Below are 21,726 nucleotides of genomic sequence, written 5' to 3' on the forward strand. Positions count from 1 at the left end.
CTCAACCTCGTGTTGACTTTTTAAGCATGTTTATTCTCAGGTACTTAAATATTGCTTATGTTGTATATCTACTGCTTTGATGATGATTGCTTGCTATGCTTGGAGTCTTCATTACATATCATATCAATTAAAGATATATTTATCTTCCGCTGCAAAGCTCAACAAAACGTCTCATGTAGAGTTGTTCTCGTCTATACAACTGTGATTTGATATATTTAGTGACGTCATTCTCCCAGGCCCTATCTGGAGGATGTCACATAAAGCACTTGGCCAACCTCACTTTTTTGGCCGTGAGCGTGGAAAGTTTTAAGATTATACCTAAAGATTTGTATTTAAAAATTATAAACGAATTTTTTAATATGTGTGGATGTCGCTTGGATCTTTGTATGAATTTATCGAGTTTCAATAAGTCAAACTGAACTGATAACTATTAAGGAGTCTAGTCTTAGGACTCAATTGTTGAGGTGGATGAAGAAATAGATTAAGGTGCACCACATAATCACATATACATATACTATTAAGATTTAAATAAACTGATCTTGTATTGAATAATGATTTTGATACAATTGTATTGATTTGTTTACATCAGATAAGTTGGTGCTTTATACAACTTTCAATCTAACAGCTAATTCTAAATTGGTTAAGGCTCCAAACCACTTTTGGAACCACCTTGATTAAAGAAGAAATCTGCTGTTGGTAGCCTGCTCTTGTAGCCGTTTGGTTGCTTGGACTTGTGCAGACATGTGAACCTCTAATTCGGGATATGATGAAGTTGACCACTTCTAATCCCAAATTCAACTTACCTAAAAAGGTAAATTGATTATTTGATTTATTCTAACACTCCCCTCAAGTTGAATAGTGGGATTTCCAATATTCAACTTGCTAAGGACGTCGCTAAAGAATCTTCCATTTACAGATTTGGTGAGAATGTCTGCTAGTTGATCTTCTGATCTGATTGATGGAAGAGAGATATTTTCATTATCTAATTTTTCTCGAATGAAATGTCTGTCGATCTCAACATGCTTTGTTCTATCGTGTTGGACTGGGTTTTCTGAGATGGCAATAGCAGCTTCGTTGTCGCATAAGATTTGAATTGCTTCTTTTAGAGGGAATCCAATTTCTGTTAACAGCTTTTTAATCCATAGTGCTTCGACTACCCCTTTTGCTATTCCTCTAAATTCTGATTCAGCACTCGATAAAGAGACAACCTTTTGTTTCTTGCTTTTCCATGTCACTAGGTTTCCTCCGACAATTGAAAAGAAACCAGATGTAGATCTTCTATCCCCTTTTTCTCCAGCCCAGCGTGCATCGTTATATATTCGAATCTTTAGATGTCCATATCTTTTAAAAACAACTCCATGATCCGCTGTTGATGTTAAAGCTAAGGGGTATAAAATACTATTAAATTTTACTAGGAAAAACTATTAAATACGATACAATTTTACACAAGATATTTATTTATTTATAGAATGGATATACTTAAACCTTGCTACAACAATTATAGGCAGTGTACCTAATCGTACAGTAGTGTAGTTTTTAGTAAGTCCGGTTCGTTCCACAGGGAATCTTTTAGACAAAGCTTAACGCTATATTAGTTTAATTTATAAAAATATAAATATATATATAAGTAATATTATTATTTTAAAGGGGGGGTTTTACCGTTTAATGACCGGTTTGTCGATTTTAAAACTTAGTCGCAGTTAAAACCTAATGTAAAATATTAAAAATAAATATAATTTAATTTAAAGCGTAAAGTAAATAATGATAATGAAATTGCGATAAATAAAAGTGCGATGAAATAAAATTACGATAATTAAAAAGTACGATAATTAAAAGTGCAATTAAATACAATTACAATAAATAAAAGTACGATAATTAGAAGTGCAATTAAATATAAAATAAAGGAAATTAAATATGAAATAAAAGAATTATGCTTATTTAAACTTCCGTAATCATGATGTTTGACGTGTTGATTTTAGTTTTATGCCCATGGGTTAATTGTCCTTTGTCCTGGATTATTTAATATGTCCGTATGCTTTTTGTCCATAATAGTCCATCAGTCATAAATATAAAGTGCGAGTATCCTCGTAAAATTATCCTTATACCCGAAGTCAAATATTCCAACTAATTGGGGACTTACACTGTAACAAGATTTTAATACTTTGTTATCAATTACACCAGGTTATCGACTGCGTGTAACCCAATGTTTTAATACTTTGTTATCAATTATGCCAAGTGTCCTTGTACATAATTTCACCCCTGTTTTAATAATTCTAGTGACTATTAATCCATTTGTCTGGTTAAATGAACGATTATTCGTACGTATAAATATCCCGCCCATCGTGTCCGATCGAGTGTATATGGTTATTTATAGGGACGTCCAATTGTAAATCTTTATATTAAAATTAACAAACTATCATTTAGTTAAACAAATATAAAGCCTATTAATAGCCCATAGTCTAATTTCCACAAGTGTCGTTCTTTTGTCCAAACCCCAATTATGGTACAAAGCCCAATTACCCAATTTTTGTAATTAGCCCAACATCATGATTACTTCGATTTAAATAAGCATAATAATAATTTAGCTACGAGACATTAATGTAAAAAGGTTGAACATAACTTACAATGATTAAAAATAGCGTAGCGTTACACGGACAGAATTTCGACTTACACCCTTACAACATTCGCTAACATACCCTTATTATTAGGATTTAAAATTAAAATTAAAATTAAAATTAAAATTAAAATTAAAATATAAATATATATATATATATATATATATATATATATATATATATATATATATATATATATATATATATATACACACACACGTTTACATATAGATAGAGAGATTGATGGATGGATATTTAAAACGGATCAAATGCGTTGGCTTTTATAGGCAGTTTCAGAATTTGGGGCTCCGCGAGTCGCGGCATATTTCCCCTTCAAACTCCACGAGTCGCGGAGTTTGAATTTCCAGCTCACTCCATTTTGGATCTTTACTTGCCGACGGATTTTAATAATATAAATATAATATAAATATATAATTTATATAATTAATTATATATTATATTATATTTATATACATAATTAATTTGTAACTTTTGGTCCGTTGCGTCGAGCGTTGAGAGTTGACTCTGGTCCCGGTTCCGGATTTTCGAACGTCCTTGCGTACAATTTAATATCTTGTACTTTGCGTTTTGAATCTTGTACTCTTGTAATTCTGAGACGTTTCTTATAAATAATTGAAACCTCTTTGATTGTATTTTGTACTTTTGAGCTTTTTGGTCGTTTGCGTCTTCAATTCGTCGAATCTGTCTTTTGTCTTCACCTTTTATTATTTAAACGAATATCACTTGTAAATAGAACAATTGCAACTAAAAGCTCGTCTTTCTTGAGGAATAATGCTATGAAATATATGTTCGTTTTTAGCATTATCAAATATTCCCACACTTGAGCGTTGCTTGTCCTCAAGCAATATAGTCTTGAAATACTAGAATCACTTCTTTATTCTTCACACTTTGTACATCAGTGATTTCTATACGGCGGTATAAACAATGGTAGTAACGTTATGGTTTACAGTCCCACATGACTATAAAATTTAGATCCTTTAAAGAAATTGGATCTTTATGTGAAAGGACCCGTCCTAATCCACCTGGACGAAGTCATCAACATTTGGTCCCATTGCGATGATCGGCTCCAAGTAATGTCCTTATATTGAGCAAATGCACAGCAAAAGACTTAATTCATACCTGAGAATAAACATGCTTTAAAGTGTCAACCAAAAGGTTGGTGAGTTCATAGGTTTATCATAACAATCATTTCAATATGTTAATAGACCACAAGATTTCATAATCATAAACATAATACACTCGCAAGTGTATGTAAAGCATTCTAAGTGGTTGAGCACTTGGTAACCATACTTAACATTTAATCAACGTCGCATATTCCCTTTATTATGAAATCTCACTACACCGTACCAAGTGTAGTCACCAAAACGAAGTACTGTGCAACCGTTGAATACTGGTCATCCAGTCCGGTTGGGGTTGTCAGGCCCGATAGATCTATCAACAGGATTCGCGTTTACAATACCCATGTAAATAGTAGTTACCAAGCTACAGGGAAATATGCCAGTGGTACAACTCAACGTAGAATATATTTTTAAGTACTTGTGTCTATTTTGTAAACATTTATAAAAGCAGCGCATGTATTCTCAGCCCAAAAATATATATTGCAAAAGCAATTAAAAAGGGAGCAAATGAAACTCACTTTTGCCTTGAAGGTATTTAATTCGACTTGGTCTCCGATAGATATCACGAACCTAACCATATATATAATATATCAACATATTTTCTTTTTAAGTAATCGTTACATATATATATATACTTTTAATACTTTTAATATTTTCTTAGTCCGTAGTTACCAGTCCGATGTTAGTGGTCCACAATTAGTTGCTTAAATAAAATAAATAAAGACCCCATCATATTCGTATTGATCAGAATTAATCTCGACCCATGGTACCATGTTGTCAAATGACGTGTTGCGTACATAAAGTACCATGTTGTCAAATGACGTGTTGCGTACAATCATGAGGTCTTATGATTAATCTTCTCGTGTTGTTTACGGGTGGTCCTAAAATATATAAAATCAAATCATAAGTAATTATATATAAAATATCATATTAATTATAAAAGATATGATTAATTTACTTTTTCTCCAAATATTTTCGTAGCTAAACTAGGTTCGGATACCCAATCTTGTTTTAGTCGTAGTTTCTTCATTACAACTCCGTTTTTGTTGGTTCAACTTGCCACTTCCTTGGATCGATTCAAATTTTAAGAATATGAACTGAAAATACCTTAGTTTATATTCTAAATCATAGGTTATAGGTCAAACTTTGGTGAAACTTATGAAAGTGATCATTTTCCATCATAAAAACACAACATTTAATGATCATTTTTCTAAAAATACTTACACTTTGAGTTAAACCATGAAATTTTTATGTGTTAACATATTCATAAGAAATATCATTTTTCTAGAACATGAACTTCTAATTCAAAGTTCAAGATGGTTTTTAATTATCCAACCCAAAACAGCCCCCGGTTGCACTCCGACGACGTAGATTCAGTTTTTAAGATGTTCTTTGTAAAACCAAGTTATATCTTGTTAGGTTAGCATATCATTATGATATATTACAGGTCTTGAAGTGTTTTAAAATTCAAGTTAGAAGGATCTATTTAGTTTGCGAACAAGTTTGAAATCATTCAAACTATGTTCTTGTTGTTAAAATTTTATACCACAAAATAAGATAGCTATATGAATATGAATTGAATAAGATTATGAACAAGGTTACTACCTCAAGTTACTTGGACAAAGTTACTGCAAAAGATAAGAAATAATCTTGGAATCAAAGAGTGGTGGAGTTAGATCAAAAGGTTGGAAGTAAACTTCTTCAAATGGGTGGTTATTTTGATATGTTCTTGAAAGAGTTTTCTTATAGTGTTTAAGGCTTGTAATTGAAGCTAAATGATGGAGAAAATGCTTGGAGTTGATCAAGTATGAAGTTAGGAGTATTTTGAGAGAGAAATGAGGGTGTAGGTATGATAAAATGAAGTGAAGAAATGGTGTTCATTTATAAAAACGTTTTTAGTTTATAAAGAAAGAAAAGGATTCCTAATTTTGTTTTCTTACTAATAATTCATACTACTTGACAAATCCTAGTTACCTCATATCTAGGGCAGTAATAATGTTGATTAGGATGTTGATTTGATGTGCATATACCAATAGTAAATACATATAGAAGCTGGGTATGATACGGGTACATATACCCTAGATATACGTATAGAAATCTTGAGGAAACGGAATGAGAATTCAAATATAGCTATCTTTTGTGAATATACTTATATTGTTTTATGTATTTAAGTCCTTAAAAAGTTATTAAATACATTATATATACGATACATGTATAAGCATTATAGATTATAAGTATATATATCAAAGAATGTTACGTATAGTTATCGTTTTGAAAACTTAAGTTAGTAGTTTCAAAATATACTTATAACTCATTGTCATTAGTACACAATGAGATGTTAAACCATCCTTAGATCATGTTAAATATATATAAATACATATATATACACAAACATATAATTATCGTATGTTATATAGTTCGTGATATCATCGGTCATATTGGACGGTCAAACGTTGTGTAAAACTCTTTTCAAAAACACAAGTCTCAACAATTTGGATTGCTTATCATGTTGGTATGGTTTAATTTATGTAAATATTAATCCCCATAAGTATAATTTGGTCGAAAAATTCCGGGTCATTACATTATGAAAACATTTGATCTTTTGAAAATTAAATCTAGCTTTTACCCTAGATAAGTTTTCCGGAATAACCCTTCACCGGTGTTTGTAAATTGTTTTTGTGGGTTTGGTGGGTTTCAGATTTGAAAACTTTAGCTCAAAACTTGTGATTTTGTGTCACCCACTTGCTAACCTTGTATTAGGAAAGCAACACGTCCAGTATACTTGCTCCGTATATTACCTTTCGATAAACTACCGTCCGGTTGTAAAGGAAATCGTTGAACAAGCAACTGTTAAGGCAATGTCCCCTGACATGCTTTTAATTATGGTCTATAATGTGTCGGATGCAATTACTATCCTTTGTAGGAGCAATAATAAAGCTCACCCTTATAATTTTTCGGTCTGGCACAAGGTCCTGTATTTGACCCTGCTATGCAACCACCGTTCTTACGGTTGACACGAGATTTGGTTCAGGTGACCTAATGAATTCCAGGTGAATTCCTAGGATTTTACGTTCAATGGTAATGAACGCATTGAACATGGGTTTTTAGAAAACAAATCGGTTTGTAATTTTTTTGATCAAAATATTTTCTCGTTCAAGCTCGAGTTTAGATATCATTGAATTCCATGAGTTTGAATTCTCAATCTTTAAGGTCAATCTCTAGGATTGAGTAATATCAGTCTTAAAAGCTGATTTTTGATCTTTAAGGAGATTATCCTTTCTGTGGATCTGATTCATTAGTCTTATCCAGCTAATTTGCACGGCGTCCTCCCCATTTTACGAGACAGATCCTCTCATGGTTAGGATAAGTCTGACCACTTGGCGACCCTGTTTTATGCTGAGGTCCGTGGATTTCCTGCTAATTTTAGAGATGACTTTTCTAGGTTTTTCGTCAACCTACAGCTGGTCTGAACGACAACTTCTTGACCTAAATCAAGAAGCGCGTGTCTTTTTTGGAAGACTTTACTTCCTTTAAATGATGGAATTGATTCATCGTGTAGATCCATCCCTTCTTTTCTTTCATTGGGTAAAATAGTTAATTATCGTCCAAAACAAAAGTATTTTTAATTATTTGTACAAAAATATGTTATATATGTTTTGAATAACTTGGTAAAAATTTCCCACACTTGGCTTTTATTTTCCTTTTTATTGTCCTCTATTCCATTTTAAATGAATTCTAATATTTTGGTTTGTTTCTCAATTTATGTCCTTTCTGTGGTAACAATAATTTCGGTGTTAACACCTAGTTTTATCGTTCATAAATATGTATAAACATGATTTTGAGTTCATTTAATTGAAAATTTTCAAAAATTTTACTAGAATTGAGTAGTCAGTATATAAGACTAGGGCTGTTCTTTATTATCAGAGAGCACTAGATTCTAATACAACTACTGCGTTACTAGTATTTTTAATGGTAACCAAGTGTTTAAATAATTTTTTTTTTTAAATCCGAAAGAATTTACTAGTAACGCAATAGTTGTATTAGAATCTAGTGCTCTCTGATAATAAAGAACATATATTTCATAGCATTATTCCTCAAGAAAGACAAGCTTTTAGTTGCAATTGTTCTATTTACAAGTGATATTCGTTTAAATAATAAAAGGTGAAGACAAAAGACATATTCGACGAATTGAAGACGCAAACGACCAAAAAGCTCAAAAGTACAAAATACAATCAAAGAGGTTCCAATTATTTATAAGAAACGTCTCAGAATTACAAGAGTACAAGATTCAAGATGCAAAGTACAAGATATTAAATTGTACGCAAGGACGTTCGAAAATCCGGAACCGGGACCAGCGTCAACTCTCAACGCTCGACGCAACGGATCGAAAGTTACAAATTAATTATGTATATAAATATAATATAATATATAATTAATTATATAAATTATATATTTATATTATATTTATATTATTAAAATCCGTCGGCAAGTAAAGATCCAAAATGGAGTGAGCTGGAAATTCAAACTCCGCGACTCGCGGAGTTTGAAGGGGAAATATGCCGCGATTCGCGGAGCCCCAAATTCTGAAACTGCCTATAAAAGCCAACGCATTTGATACGTTTTAAATATCCATCCATCAATCTCTCTATCTATATGTAAACGTATATATATATATATATATATATATATATATATATATATATATATATATATATATATATATATATATATATATATATATATATATATATTTTAATTTTAATTTTAATTTTAATTTTAAATCCTAATAATAAGGGTATGTTAGCGAATGTTGTAAGGGTGTAAGTCGAAATTCTGTCCGTGTAACGCTACGCTATTTTTAATCATTGTAAGTTATGTTCAACCTTTTTACATTAATGTCTCGTAGCTAAATTATTATTATGTTTATTTAAATCGAAGTAATCATGATGTTGGGCTAATTACTAAAATTGAGTAATTGGGCTTTGTACCATAATTGGGGTTTGGACAAAAGAACGACACTTGTGGAAATTAGACTATGGGCTATTAATAGGCTTTATATTCGTTTAACTAAATGATAGTTTTTTAATTTTAATATAAAGATTTACAATTGGACATCCCTATAAATAACCATATACACTCGATCGGACACGATGGGCGGGATATTTATACGTACGAATAATCGTTCATTTAACCGGACACTGGAATGGATTAATAGTCACTAGAATTATTAAAACATGGGTAAAATTATGTACAAGGACACTTGGCATAATTGATAACAAAGTATTAAAACCTTGGGTTACACGCAGTCGATAACCTGGTGTAATTGATAACAAAGTATTAAAATCTTGTTACAGTGTAAGTCCCCAATTAGTTGGAATATTTGACTTCGGGTATAAGGATAATTTGATGGAGATACTCGCACTTTATATTTATGATTGATGGACTGTTATGGACAAAAAGCAGACGGACATATTAAATAATCCAGGACAAAGGACAATTAACCCATGGGCATAAAACTAAAATCAACACGTCAAACATCATGATTACGGAAGTTTAAATAAGCATAATTCTTTTATTTCATATTTAATTTCCTTTATTTTATATTTAATTGCACTTCTAATTATCGTACTTTTATTTATTGTAATTGTATTTAATTGCACTTTTAATTATCGTACTTTTTAATTATCGCAATTTTATTTCATCGCACTTTTTTTTATCGCAATTTCATTATCATTATTTACTTTACGCTTTAAATTAAGTTATATTTATTTTTAATATTTTACATTAGGTTTTAACTGCGACTAAGTTTTAAAATCGACAAACCGGTCATTAAACGGTAAAAACCCCCCTTTAAAATATATATATATATATATATATATATATATATATATATATATATATATATATATATATATATATATATATATATATATATATATATATATTTGTATTTTTATAAATTAAACTAATATAGCGTTAAGCTTTGTTTAAAAGATTCCCTGTGGAACAAACAGGACTTACTAAAAACTACACTACTGTACGATTAGGTACACTGTCTATAAGTGTTGTAGCAAGGTTTAAGTATATCCATTCTATAAATAAATAAATATCTTGCGTAAAATTGTATCGTATTTAATAGTTTTTCCTAGTAAAATTTAATAGTATTTTATACCCCTTAGCTTTAACATCAAGTATTTTTGGCGCCGCTGCCGGGGATTCAATTTCTTGCTTAAACGCTGGAAGCGCAACGCTATATAAAAAAAAAAATTTATTTTTAGTTTACTTTTATAAAAAAATACGCTTTTGTAAAAATACGTTTTAAAAATTGAAAAATATAAAAAGAAAAACAAAAATTTATATATTTTTAAGAGTTTGTTAAAAGTTTTATAAAGTTTCTTTATTTTTATTTCAGTGTTAAAAAAATATAAGTTTTATTTAAATATTTCGTATTTATTTAAAACATAAAATCAAAAAAAAAAAAAAACCTGTCGAACGAAACCGGCCTGTCATTTGAATTTGCATTCTCCGCGACTCGCGGAGTTTGTTGCCAGCTAGGCACCGCATTCGCGGAGTTTAACCTGACGCGCCTGACAGAAACCCTAAATTCGCATTAATTACGGAGTATTAATTATTATTATTATTTAAACCCTAATTAGTTTATTATTAATATAATTTAGTTTTAATTAATTATTATTTAGTTTTAAATATATAAAAATTATTACTTTTATAAAATAATAAATATAAAAAATAATATTTTTATAAAAATAAGTAATTTTATCAATTTTTATATCTTTTTATATTTCGTACCTTTTTTATTGTTTATTCTTAATTTTTGTATTTTTATCATTCGTAATTAGTTTTAAGTCATAGTTTTTGCCATAGTTATTTTTATTTCTAGATTTTTAGGCTTTGCCGTAAAATCCCTTAAGTGCTTTTTCTTTAGACTAAGATTTAGGTGCTCTAGAATTTTGCGACGCCTTTTTAAGTTTTAGTACCTTTTAAAGTTATTGCCATTTGGGATATAGTTTTTCTTTTAAGCTTTAATATTTTTAGACGCAACTTTTAATTTTTTAGTTTTTAGTTCTTTTTTTTAAGTTTCAACGCGCTACTTTCTTATTTTTATTTTTTGACGCCTTTTACCTATGTATCAATTATCACTCCAATTAGTAATCTCAATTTGCAATTTTAATTTTAAGTTAGTGATAATAATAAGGTTGGGTTAGTCGAGTGTTTTAAAGTTTTATAAGTCGTTCTTTTTTTTTTTCTTATTTCTCCAATTTTAATATCGACGCGCTCTTTTTCTTTCTTATTTCTCGCCATTCTAGTTTTAGGACATAGAATTTTCTCTATTTCTTATCTAAATTTCTTTAAATTACGAAAATTTATTTTAAGTGGTTAAATTGATAGACATCAAAATTTTCTGGTTCGTAGTAATAGTTGGATTTGTACGTGGACCGGGTTATTGGAGCCAAATAGTACTCAATTATATTGAGACCAAACGAATCCTGCCCCTCTGCTGCATCTTTTGGCTATTCGAAACGTGAGCAAAATCAGAAAAGTCTATTAATTGGATTACTTATATAATTTTTCTTTCCTTTTAAAAAGTAATAGGATATTCAATGAATGCACCGAGCAAGACGTTCACCACCTTTTGTACTTTCACCACCTGTAACCAGATCAAGACATCTAGCTAATATTGTCGCCGTTGACTTTCCTTTAGAATCGTCATCCAGTCGACCAAGTACTCCAATTCAAATTTCCGATAATCCATTTTTTGAACCCGACCTCACAATTGAGAATCCGGAGAATATTCAGGGACGATTCCGAGATCCTGAACCATTAATTTTTCCTCCGGAACCACCAATCATTCAAACAGAGATTGTTGAGGAACGAACCATTACATCAGAATCCTCTAGTGATTCAGATTCAACAAATTCAATCATGGAAAATCTGGAACCTTTAAGTATGGAAGATCGAATGAGAGCTAAACGCACTGGCCAAGGTCACGCAATTACTCATCCAGACATTAATGCGCCAGATTATGAAATCAAAGGACAAATTCTACACACGGTGACTAATCAATGCCAATTTAGTGGTGCGCCGAAGGAAGATCCAAATGAACATCTTCGTACCTTTAATAGGATCTGCACACTATTTAAAATAAGAGAAGTTGAGGATGAACAGATATATCTCATGTTATTTCCCTGGACTTTAAAGGGAGAAGCCAAAGATTGGTTGGAATCGTTACCTGTAAGGGCGATTGATACATGGGATGTTTTAGTTGAAAAATTTCTTAAACAATTCTTTCCGGCATCTAAAGCCGTAAGACTTCAAGGAGAAATTGTTACATTCACACAGAAACTGAATGAAACTCTATATGAGGCGTGAACAAGATTTGGAAAGTTATTAAGAGGATGTCCGCAACATGGTTTAGACACTTGTCAAATAGTACAAATATTCTACCAACGATGCGACATCACTACAAGGAAAGACATCGATATAGCAGCTGGTGGTTCTATTATGAAGAAAACAGAAACTGGTACTTACAAAATTATTGATAACACTGCTTCCCACTCACATGAGTGGCACCAAGAAAAAGATATCGTTAGGTCATCTAAAGCAGCTAGAGCCGATTCTAGCCATGACTTAGATTCCATTTCTGCAAAGATAGATGCTGTCGAGAGACGAATGGAAAAGATGACTAAAGATATTCACTCAATATGAATTAGTTGTGAGTAGTGTGGATGACCACATTTGACAAAAGATTGTCTCAATATTGAATTAACAATGGAACAAAGAGAGAATGTTTCATATCTAAACCAAAGGCCTGGAAATAATTATCAGAATAATTATCAACCGCCAAGACCGATATACAATCAAAACCAGAATTATAACCGAAATATTCCATACAATAACCAACAAGGTCCTAGTAATCAACAAGTATCCAATAATACTTACAGCCAGCAAAGACCTAATTTTCAAAACAAACCGATGATAAAAAGCCAAATTTAGAAGATATGATGACGAAGCTAGTTGAAACTCAAACGCAGTTTTTCACATCTCAGAAACAAACCAATGAACAAAATGCTCAAGCATTTAGAAATCAACAAGCTTCTATTCAAAATTTGGAACAAGAAGTAAGTAACCTAGCAAGGTTGATAGGTGAAAGAAAACCGGGAAGTCTACCTAGTGATACAAATGCTAACCCCCGGAATGAAACAGCTAAAGCTATTACCACAAAAAGTGGTATTACACTTAAACCACCTGAAATACCTATAATTTCTGATGAAGCTATTCCTAATCCACAAGAACTACAACCTGAACAAGATAAGGAAAAAGAACCGGTAGTTGAAAAGGTTAATGAAGATAACACAGTTAAGGCTAAACATTATGTTAAACCATACCAACTACTACTTCCTTACCCGAGTAAAATGAAAAAAGAGAAACTTGAAGCCGAGCAACCCAAATTCTTGGATATGTTTAAACAGATAAATGTAAATCTTCCTTTCATTGATGTAATTTCAGGAATGCCTAGATATGCTAAATTTCTGAAAGATTTAATCACAAATAGAAAGAAAATGGAAGAACTCTCGGCCGTTACTATGAATACTAATTGTTCAGCAGTGCTGTTGAATAAGATACCAGAAAAATTATCTGATCCAGGAAGTTTCACAATTCCATGTTTTTTGGGTAGTCTTAGTTCAATAGAAGCATTGGCAGATTTAGGTGCTAGTATAAATCTAATGCCGTATTCACTATACACTAAACTAGACCTTGGAGAATTGAAACCAACAAGAATAAGCATACAACTAGCCGATCGATCAATAAAATATCCTAGAGGGATAATGGAGAACATGCTAGTTAAAGTTGGTACTTTAGTATTTCCAGTAGATTTTGTTGTTCTGGACATGGAAGAAGATTCTCAAGTTCCTGTCATATTAGGAAGACCATTCTTAAACACGGCTAAAGCAATGATAGACGTGTTTGGTAAGAAACTGACCCTAAGTATAGAGGACGAGAGTGTTACCTTTTCAGTTGATAGAGCAATGCAACAACCGCAATCTGCAGATGATACATGTTATTATATTCAAACTATAGATTCACATGCAGAATTGTTAGAAGAATTTCCAGAATTACAAGGAACAGGAGAATGTTCTTTAGGAGAAGGAAATGAACCAATTGATGAAACTGAAATGTTAGCTACAATAATGGCTAATGGATATGAACCAACAACAGAAGAAATTCAAATGTTAAAAGAAGAAGACAGATATCGATATAAATCATCGATAGAAGAACCTCCGAAATTAGAGTTAAAGCCACTTCCAAACCATTTGGAATACGCTTATTTACATGGTGAATCTGAATTACCTGTAATAATATCGTCTTCTCTTACTGAAAATGAAAAATCTCAACTCATTTCTGTGTTAAAAGCTCATAAACCAGCCATTGCATGGAAAATTCATGATATTAAAGGAATAATTCCTTCGTATTGCACACATAAAATCCTTATGGAAGAAGGTCATAAAACGTATGTGCAACGCCAATGAAGACTAAATCCTAATATGCAAGATGTAGTTAAGAAAGAAATTATTAAACTGCTAGATGCAGGTTTAATTTATCCAATTTCTGATAGACCATGGGTAAGCCCAGTTCAATGCGTGCCTAAGAAGGGTGGCATGACTGTCATTACAAATGAGAAAAATGAGCTTATTCCTACTAGGACTGTAACAGGATGGCGTGTATGTATTGATTATAGAAAATTAAATGACGCCACCAGAAAAGATCACTTTCTCTTACCTTTTATTGATCAAATGTTGGAAAGATTAGCCGGAAATAGTTACTATTGTTTTCTTGATGGTTTTTCTGGATATTTTCAAATTCCAATAGCACCCGAAGACCAAGAGAAAACCACATTCACGTGCCCTTATGGTACTTTTGCTTACAAACGCATGCCATTTGGACTTTGCAATGCCCCTGCAACCTTTCAAAGGTGCATGATGGCGATTTTTCATGACATGATAGAAGAATGCATGGAAGTTTTCATGGATGACTTTTCAGTCTTTGGTGATACATTTGAAACATGTCTAGTTAATCTGGAACGAATGCTTATTAGATGCGAACAATCAAATCTAGTTCTTAATTGGGATAAATGCCATTTCATGGTTAAAGAAGGCATCGTTCTTGGTCATAAAATCTCAAAGGAAGGAATTAAAGTGGATAGAGCTAAAGTAGATGTAATTGCTAAACTTCCACATCCCACCAATGTTAGAGGAGTTAGGAGTTTTCTAGGGCATGCCGGTTTTTACCGACGTTTCATAAAAGATTTTTCTAAAATTGCCACTCCTATGAATAAACTCCTAGAAAAGGATGCTCCATTTATCTTTTGAGATGAATGTATCAAATCTTTTAATATTCTTAAAGAGAAACTCACTAATGCGCCGATCATGATAACACCAAATTGGAATCTACCGTTTGAACTTATGTGCGATGCAAGTGATTTTGCAATGGGAGCCGTTTTAGGACAATGGATTGAAAAACGATTTCAACCTATTTATTATGCTAGTAAGATGTTACAAGGAGCACAAACGAATTACACAACTACTGAAAATGAACTCCTTGCTATTGTCTTTGCTTTTGAAAAATTTCGTTCATATCTCGTTCTAGCAAAAACGGTGGTCTATACCGACCATTCTGCTCTTAGATACCTATTTTCAAAACAAGATGCCAAACCAAGATTAATCCGTTGAATCTTACTCTTACATGAGTTCGATATTGAAATCCGAGATAAAAGAGGAGCAGAAAATCTCGCCGCTGATCATCTTTCTCGTCTTGAAAATCCTGAATTAGAAGTTCTAAATGAATCGGCTATACAAGATAACTTTCCTGATGAATATCTATTGAAGATAGATTATAATGAAATTTCATGGTTTGCAGACTATGCAAACTACTTAGTATGTGGATTCCTTGAAAAAGGATTATCGTACCAAAAACGAAAGAAATTCTTCAGTGATATAAAACACTATTTCTGGGAAGATCCACATTTGTTTAAAAGTTGTCCCGATGGAATAATACGCCGATGTGTATTCAGAGATGAAGCTAGTAAAATCTTAAACCATTGTCACACAGGACCAACAGGAGGGCATTATGGGCCTCAACTAATAGTAAGAAAAGTTTATGATGCTGGATTCTATTGGCCTACAATTTACAAAGACGCACACCTTCTTTGCAAATCCTGTGATGCATGTCAAAGGGCCGGAAAAATAAGTCAACGTGATGAAATGCCACAAAATGTCATTCAAGTATTTGAAGTATTTGACATTTGGGGTATTGACTTTATGGGTCCATTTCCAAAATCTCATAATAATCTCTACATTCTCGTAGCCATTGATTATGTATCTAAATGGGCGGAAGCACAAGCTCTCCCAACTAACGATGCACGAGTTGTAGTCAAGTTTTTAAAACGTCTTTTTGCAAGGTTTGGAACACCGAAAGCTTTAATAAGTGATTGGGGAACTCATTTCTGTAATAATCAACTTGAGAAAGTTCTTAAAAGATATGGAGTAACTCATAAAATCTCCACCGCATATCATCCACAAACAAGTGGACAAGTTGAAAATACCAACCGAGCTTTAAAACGTATTCTAGAGAAAACCGTAGGATCAAATCCGAAGGAATGGTCCATAAAATTGGAGGATGTACTCTGGGCTTTTAGAACAGCCTACAAAACTCCAATTGGAACCACACCTTTTAGACTCGTTTACGGAAAAGCATGTCATCTTCCAGTAGAAATTGAACACAAAGCATTTTGGGCTTTGAAGACATGTAATCTTGATTTACATGAAGCTGGACGACTACGGTTAAGTCAATTAAACGAATTAGAAGAATTAAGACATGAAGCATACGAAAATTCGTTAATCTATAAGGAAAGAACGAAGAAATGGCAAGATAAAAGAATCAGAAGTTCAAAAGAATTTAAGGAAGGAGACAGAGTTCTTCTTTTCAATTCACGATTCAAGCTGTTTCCTGGAAAATTGAAATCAAGATGGTCTGGACCATTCATAGTCAAAAGAGTTTTCCCATACGGAACGATAGAATTAATAAATTCAAATGGGATTGAATTTAAAGTTAATCGTCATAGAGTTAAACACTACATAGATAGTCCGATGGAAGTCGACAACGAAGTTAATCACGATTTCGATACCACAGCTAACTAAGTGTGGGGAGAATCAAGTCTTTAAAGGATAATATGTATTTCTGTTAGAGTTAGATTTTCTATTTTTGTGTAGTTCTCGAAAATGGAACCCGAATGGTCTTTCCCTACCAGACCCTAAAGAACTAGTCTTCTCCCCCCATTCTGAATTTTTATTTTTTTAGGTTTTACGAAATGAAGACTTCCTGCGAACTAAATCATGGTCTAATGCGACACGCTTTGATTACTAAACGTAATAATGACACACTTCCGAGTGAACTGGTATCAGTAATCAGAGAAAAATTGGACGGAGTAAGAAAAGAATCCAGATGTGAAGATAATAAGTTACAATTTGGTAAAGGAAAATCAAAATCCGCAGCAAAAAGAAGAGCACGACACCTTGAAAGATGTCACAAATGCGGAAAATGGTCACACGAAGGTAAATCTTCAAATAATCAAACCTATTCAAACACCGAATTTGTTACTTTATGCAGAGATGCACCGTTCATATGTTTAGAAGAAAAAACATTAAATGCTCGAGGTTACGCCTAGGTAGCCATGGAAAATCAATTAGTCCGACTATCTTATGAGTGGGCTAGAGCATATCACTAAGAATACTATCTCACAGGTAAGTCTGTACAGTTTTTATTTTTATTTTTATTTTTAACCTTTTGATAATAAACGCTAATTTGTTCACTATAAAGTATTAAATTGGTATTTAATAAAATTAGGTCTTGCGACCGAAATTGTTGATATCATAAAAAAAAATTTATTACATCACTGCGAAATTTAACGTTTATTCTTAAGGTATAAATATCTTTAATCAATCAACCCAAAATATTTCAAAAATTCGTCATGAGTTAAATTAGGTCATGGAACCGAAATTACTTTACCGAACAGAGGGGCGTATATTTTTGATAATATTTGATTGATTAAAGTGGGATAAAAGCCAAAAAGATTTTTAATTTTATTTTTACCATGTTTTTAATATTAATATATAAATCTTAAATTGATATTGTTAACTTTTTAAATCAATATATTTAAAATTGTAAATATTTGAAAAATTAATATTTTTAATATAAGTTTGTATGTATAAAAAAAAAATTAAATTTAAGTTTGGTGTGAATTTTTAATATTAATTTTGAATTTTATGCATTTTAAATTTAAGTTGTGTGAATTTAAAAACAAAAATTTACTTTATCTCATTAAGTTAAAAATACGATTTTTAAAATTCGTCGTGAGTTGAAGACTAGGTCTTTGAACCGAAATTGCTTTACCCGAGGGAGGGATGAGAACTTTTATTATCATTATTTTTAATCTTATTGAATTAAAGTATGCCAAAAACACTAAAAAACCCAAAAATCTTTGCTTTTAAAACCGCGCTTTAAATTGACAAATTTTAAAAATTTTGTCGAGGGACGGACTAGGACATCGTTCCGAAACGACCTAAATAACAAGGGAAACAAAATTTTAAAATTAATTAATTAATTGTTTTATAAGTTAAGGTTTTTATAAAAAAAAAATGCAAACACCGCGACTCACGGAGTTTGTAATGGGTAAACACCGCGACTCGCGGAGTTTGTAAATTCCAGAAAAAAATAAAACGCAAGAACAGATCAGTTTACACACAACCAAACTCAAAAACTGCGAAAACACACCCAAAAACACACACAAAAATCGTATTTTTTCACCATTTTTCATCAAATCTTTCACAAAATGATGTTGAGAAGGATGCTATCAAGGAATTACTCAAGAAAAACGGTAAATTTCTACACCTAAACACCATTTAATCCGAAAATTAGTGTTCTTGAACAATTTTATACCCAATTCGATTTTGATGATTTTTAGTGTAATTATGCTTAAATTGCTTATGTATTATGCTTGTATAACCTAGATTGATGCTATTTAACATGATTAGAAGCCTTAAACTTCAAATTTTGAGTAATCTAGGGTTTGTGTTCTTGAGCAATTTGGGGCTTTTTGATATAAACAGGTTATGGCCGATTTTTGTCATGAATTATTGTTAAATTAAGTAGTGTAACATGTTTAGGTAGTTAAATGATCCAAACTTTGAGCTTAAACATGATTTTTGAGAATTAAAGTAGACTTTTTCAAGTCTAAAATTCATGAACTTGATTTTTGAGAGATAATGCCATTTGAAACTTGTTTAATTGCTAATAATGATTATTTTGACATGTTATTTGAGTTGAATGCTTATGAACTTGGCGAACATTTTCGTATATGCTTATTTGAAAAAGTGTAGATTTGATAAAAATATGAAAATGAGCATAAGTTTGATATAAATTGAACATGTCATTGTAATTATTTTGATTGATAATTTTGCTGACACTAATGCATATTTGGATGCACAAAAATTGTGTTTGATGTATTTTGCAGACTGAAAGGGGTGAATCTTCATCCCAAGCTCGCATTGCTCCTCCTGAGAATGCGGAACAACAGGATGTTGATAACTATTACAAACAAGATATACCTCATCCAGTTATGACATTTTCAGATATGCACGTGGAAGATTTGCACCCGAACTTGAGATTAGACAGACGTTGGATAGATTATCCAAAATACCAAAGGGGCTTGCACACTCTTCATTCTAAAGCTGTTGAAGTACCTAGGGTACTAGAATGGGAACCGTTAGAAGCTGTAGGATTGGGCGAACGGATTAGAGAATTACTTACACAGAGGTATGGTAATTCTACTTTTAACGATTGGTACGATTATTCAACATGCGTAGACCTGTATATAAAGTATGGTGTGAAGAATTATTGTGTAGTATAGAAATAAATGATCGGGTAGCTACTTTAACCGATCGAACTTTTATTAGATTTTTGTTAGGAGGTTCGATGCGCCACATGTCTCTACTAGACATGGCTCAGGCCTTACGCATATATACGCCTGAGGAGCTAGCATCTGCCAATTGTCAAGGGTTGATATTAAATGGTAGGAAGATTGATGAAAATTTTGATACACATGGTGTATGGAGTCAAATGACTAGCCATCACCGATTTAAAGGGGGAAATTACTCTTATCTTGATATTGATAGAGCTGAATTAAGAGTAATCCATAGGTTTCTAGCGAACTCGATTACACAGCGAGGTAAAAATAAGGAAAAGGTAAATGAGCAAGATTTATTTTACCACATGTGTATTCGATACCCACAAAGCGCTGTAATTATACCTTATTGTGTGGGTTATTATTTATCGGCTATGGTTAGGGGGATGAGACCGCACAGTATAATAGGAGGTGGTATATTTATTACATTAATTGCTGAGTATCTCGATGTGGATATAAGTCGGGGGGATTATTAATCGAAGAACCAGAACCCCACGATACAATTGGTTTAAATATATATCATGGTGCTAAGGTTTTGAAAAGGCGAAATAACGCCGCAGTAGCATATAATGGAAGACATCCACAGGTTGAAAGAAATCAACAGCCAGGTAATGTGGGAGGGGGAAATGAAATGACAGAAATGCAAAGGTTTATAGCTTCACAAGAATTTGAAAATGCTAGACATATAGCATTTGAAGATTAGCAAGTTCATCAAAACCACATCATAGCTCATTGCCAACATGTAGGTAGAAACTATATTCCTACTCCAAAGCCCGTATTTCCTCCCTGGTCTATAGAGATTCAACCACCGTATCCTACTTATAACCCAGCTGAGGCATTCTATAACACATACGGTTATGCATGGAACCCCTACTGGTATCAGTTCAAACCTAGTTTATTTAGTTTTATTTATTTTATTTTTGTAATGTTACTACATTTAGCACTTATGTTGATATTGTAATAGTATTTATAATTTTCTAACTTTTATTATTAGATTTTAATAATTTTTGAATGTGGGGTAATATACCAAACTTCAAAAATATGTATATATGTTTGCAGTTTATCTTATGTACACAACAGGGTAAAACAACGCATTTTCAAAGACTGGCATTAAGTTCAGCAAAAACAACTAATTTTGACGACAAGATGCAAAATATATGTGAAATAACAACAAAACGGAATGAACAAATGATGTGCACCATTTATCATTCAACACAAACAACAATATGTTTGGAAACTTTGGTAAAATTTAATCATTTTTCTACGCTAATCACCCTCAATAATTTAGATTGTTACTGATTTCTTGCAAATGAGGGCATTGCAAGATCTTAAGTGTGGGAGGGGTTAAATTCTTTCGGATTTTAAAAAAAAATTATTTAAACACTTGGTTACCATTAAAAATACTAGTAACGCAGTAGTTGTATTAGAATCTAGTGCTCTCTGATAATAAAGAACAGCCCTAGTCTTATATACTGACTACTCAATTCTAGTAAAATTTTTGAAAATTTTCAATTAAATGAACTCAAAATCATGTTTATACATATTTATGAACGATAAAACTAGGTGTTAAGAAGGACATAAATTGAGAAACAAACCAAAATGTTAGAATTCATTTAAAATGGAATAGAGGACAATAAAAAGGAAAATAAAAGCCAAGTGTGGAAAATTTTTACCAAGTTATTCAAAACATATATCACATATTTTTGTACAAATAATTGAAAATACTTTTGTTTTGGACGATAATTAACCGTTTTACCCAATGAAAGAAAAGAAGGGATGGATCTACACGATGAATCAATTCCATCATTTAAAGGAAGTAAAGTCTTTCGAAAAAGACACGCGCTTTCTTGATTTAGGTCAAGAAGTTGTCGTTCAGACCAGCTGTAGGTTGACGAAAAATCTAGAAAAGTCATCTCTAAAATCAGCAGGAAATCCA

The 21,726-nt window shown here is 31.9% G+C and overlaps 1 protein-coding gene across 1 annotated transcript in view; it reads right to left on the reverse strand.

Annotated features, from left to right (window-relative positions):
* Positions 1–803: 803 nt before the first annotated feature.
* LOC139902424 (uncharacterized) overlaps positions 804–21,726 on the reverse strand; it is a 61,325-nt gene continuing 40,402 nt past the window's right edge. The window contains exon 5 of the mRNA XM_071885052.1: positions 804–1,325. Coding sequence (XP_071741153.1) covers positions 804–1,325 — 522 coding nt within the window. The remainder of the gene's footprint in view (positions 1,326–21,726) is intronic.

This window comes from Rutidosis leptorrhynchoides, chromosome 3 (assembly GCF_046630445.1).
Source record: "Rutidosis leptorrhynchoides isolate AG116_Rl617_1_P2 chromosome 3, CSIRO_AGI_Rlap_v1, whole genome shotgun sequence".
NCBI lineage: Eukaryota > Viridiplantae > Streptophyta > Magnoliopsida > Asterales > Asteraceae > Rutidosis > Rutidosis leptorrhynchoides.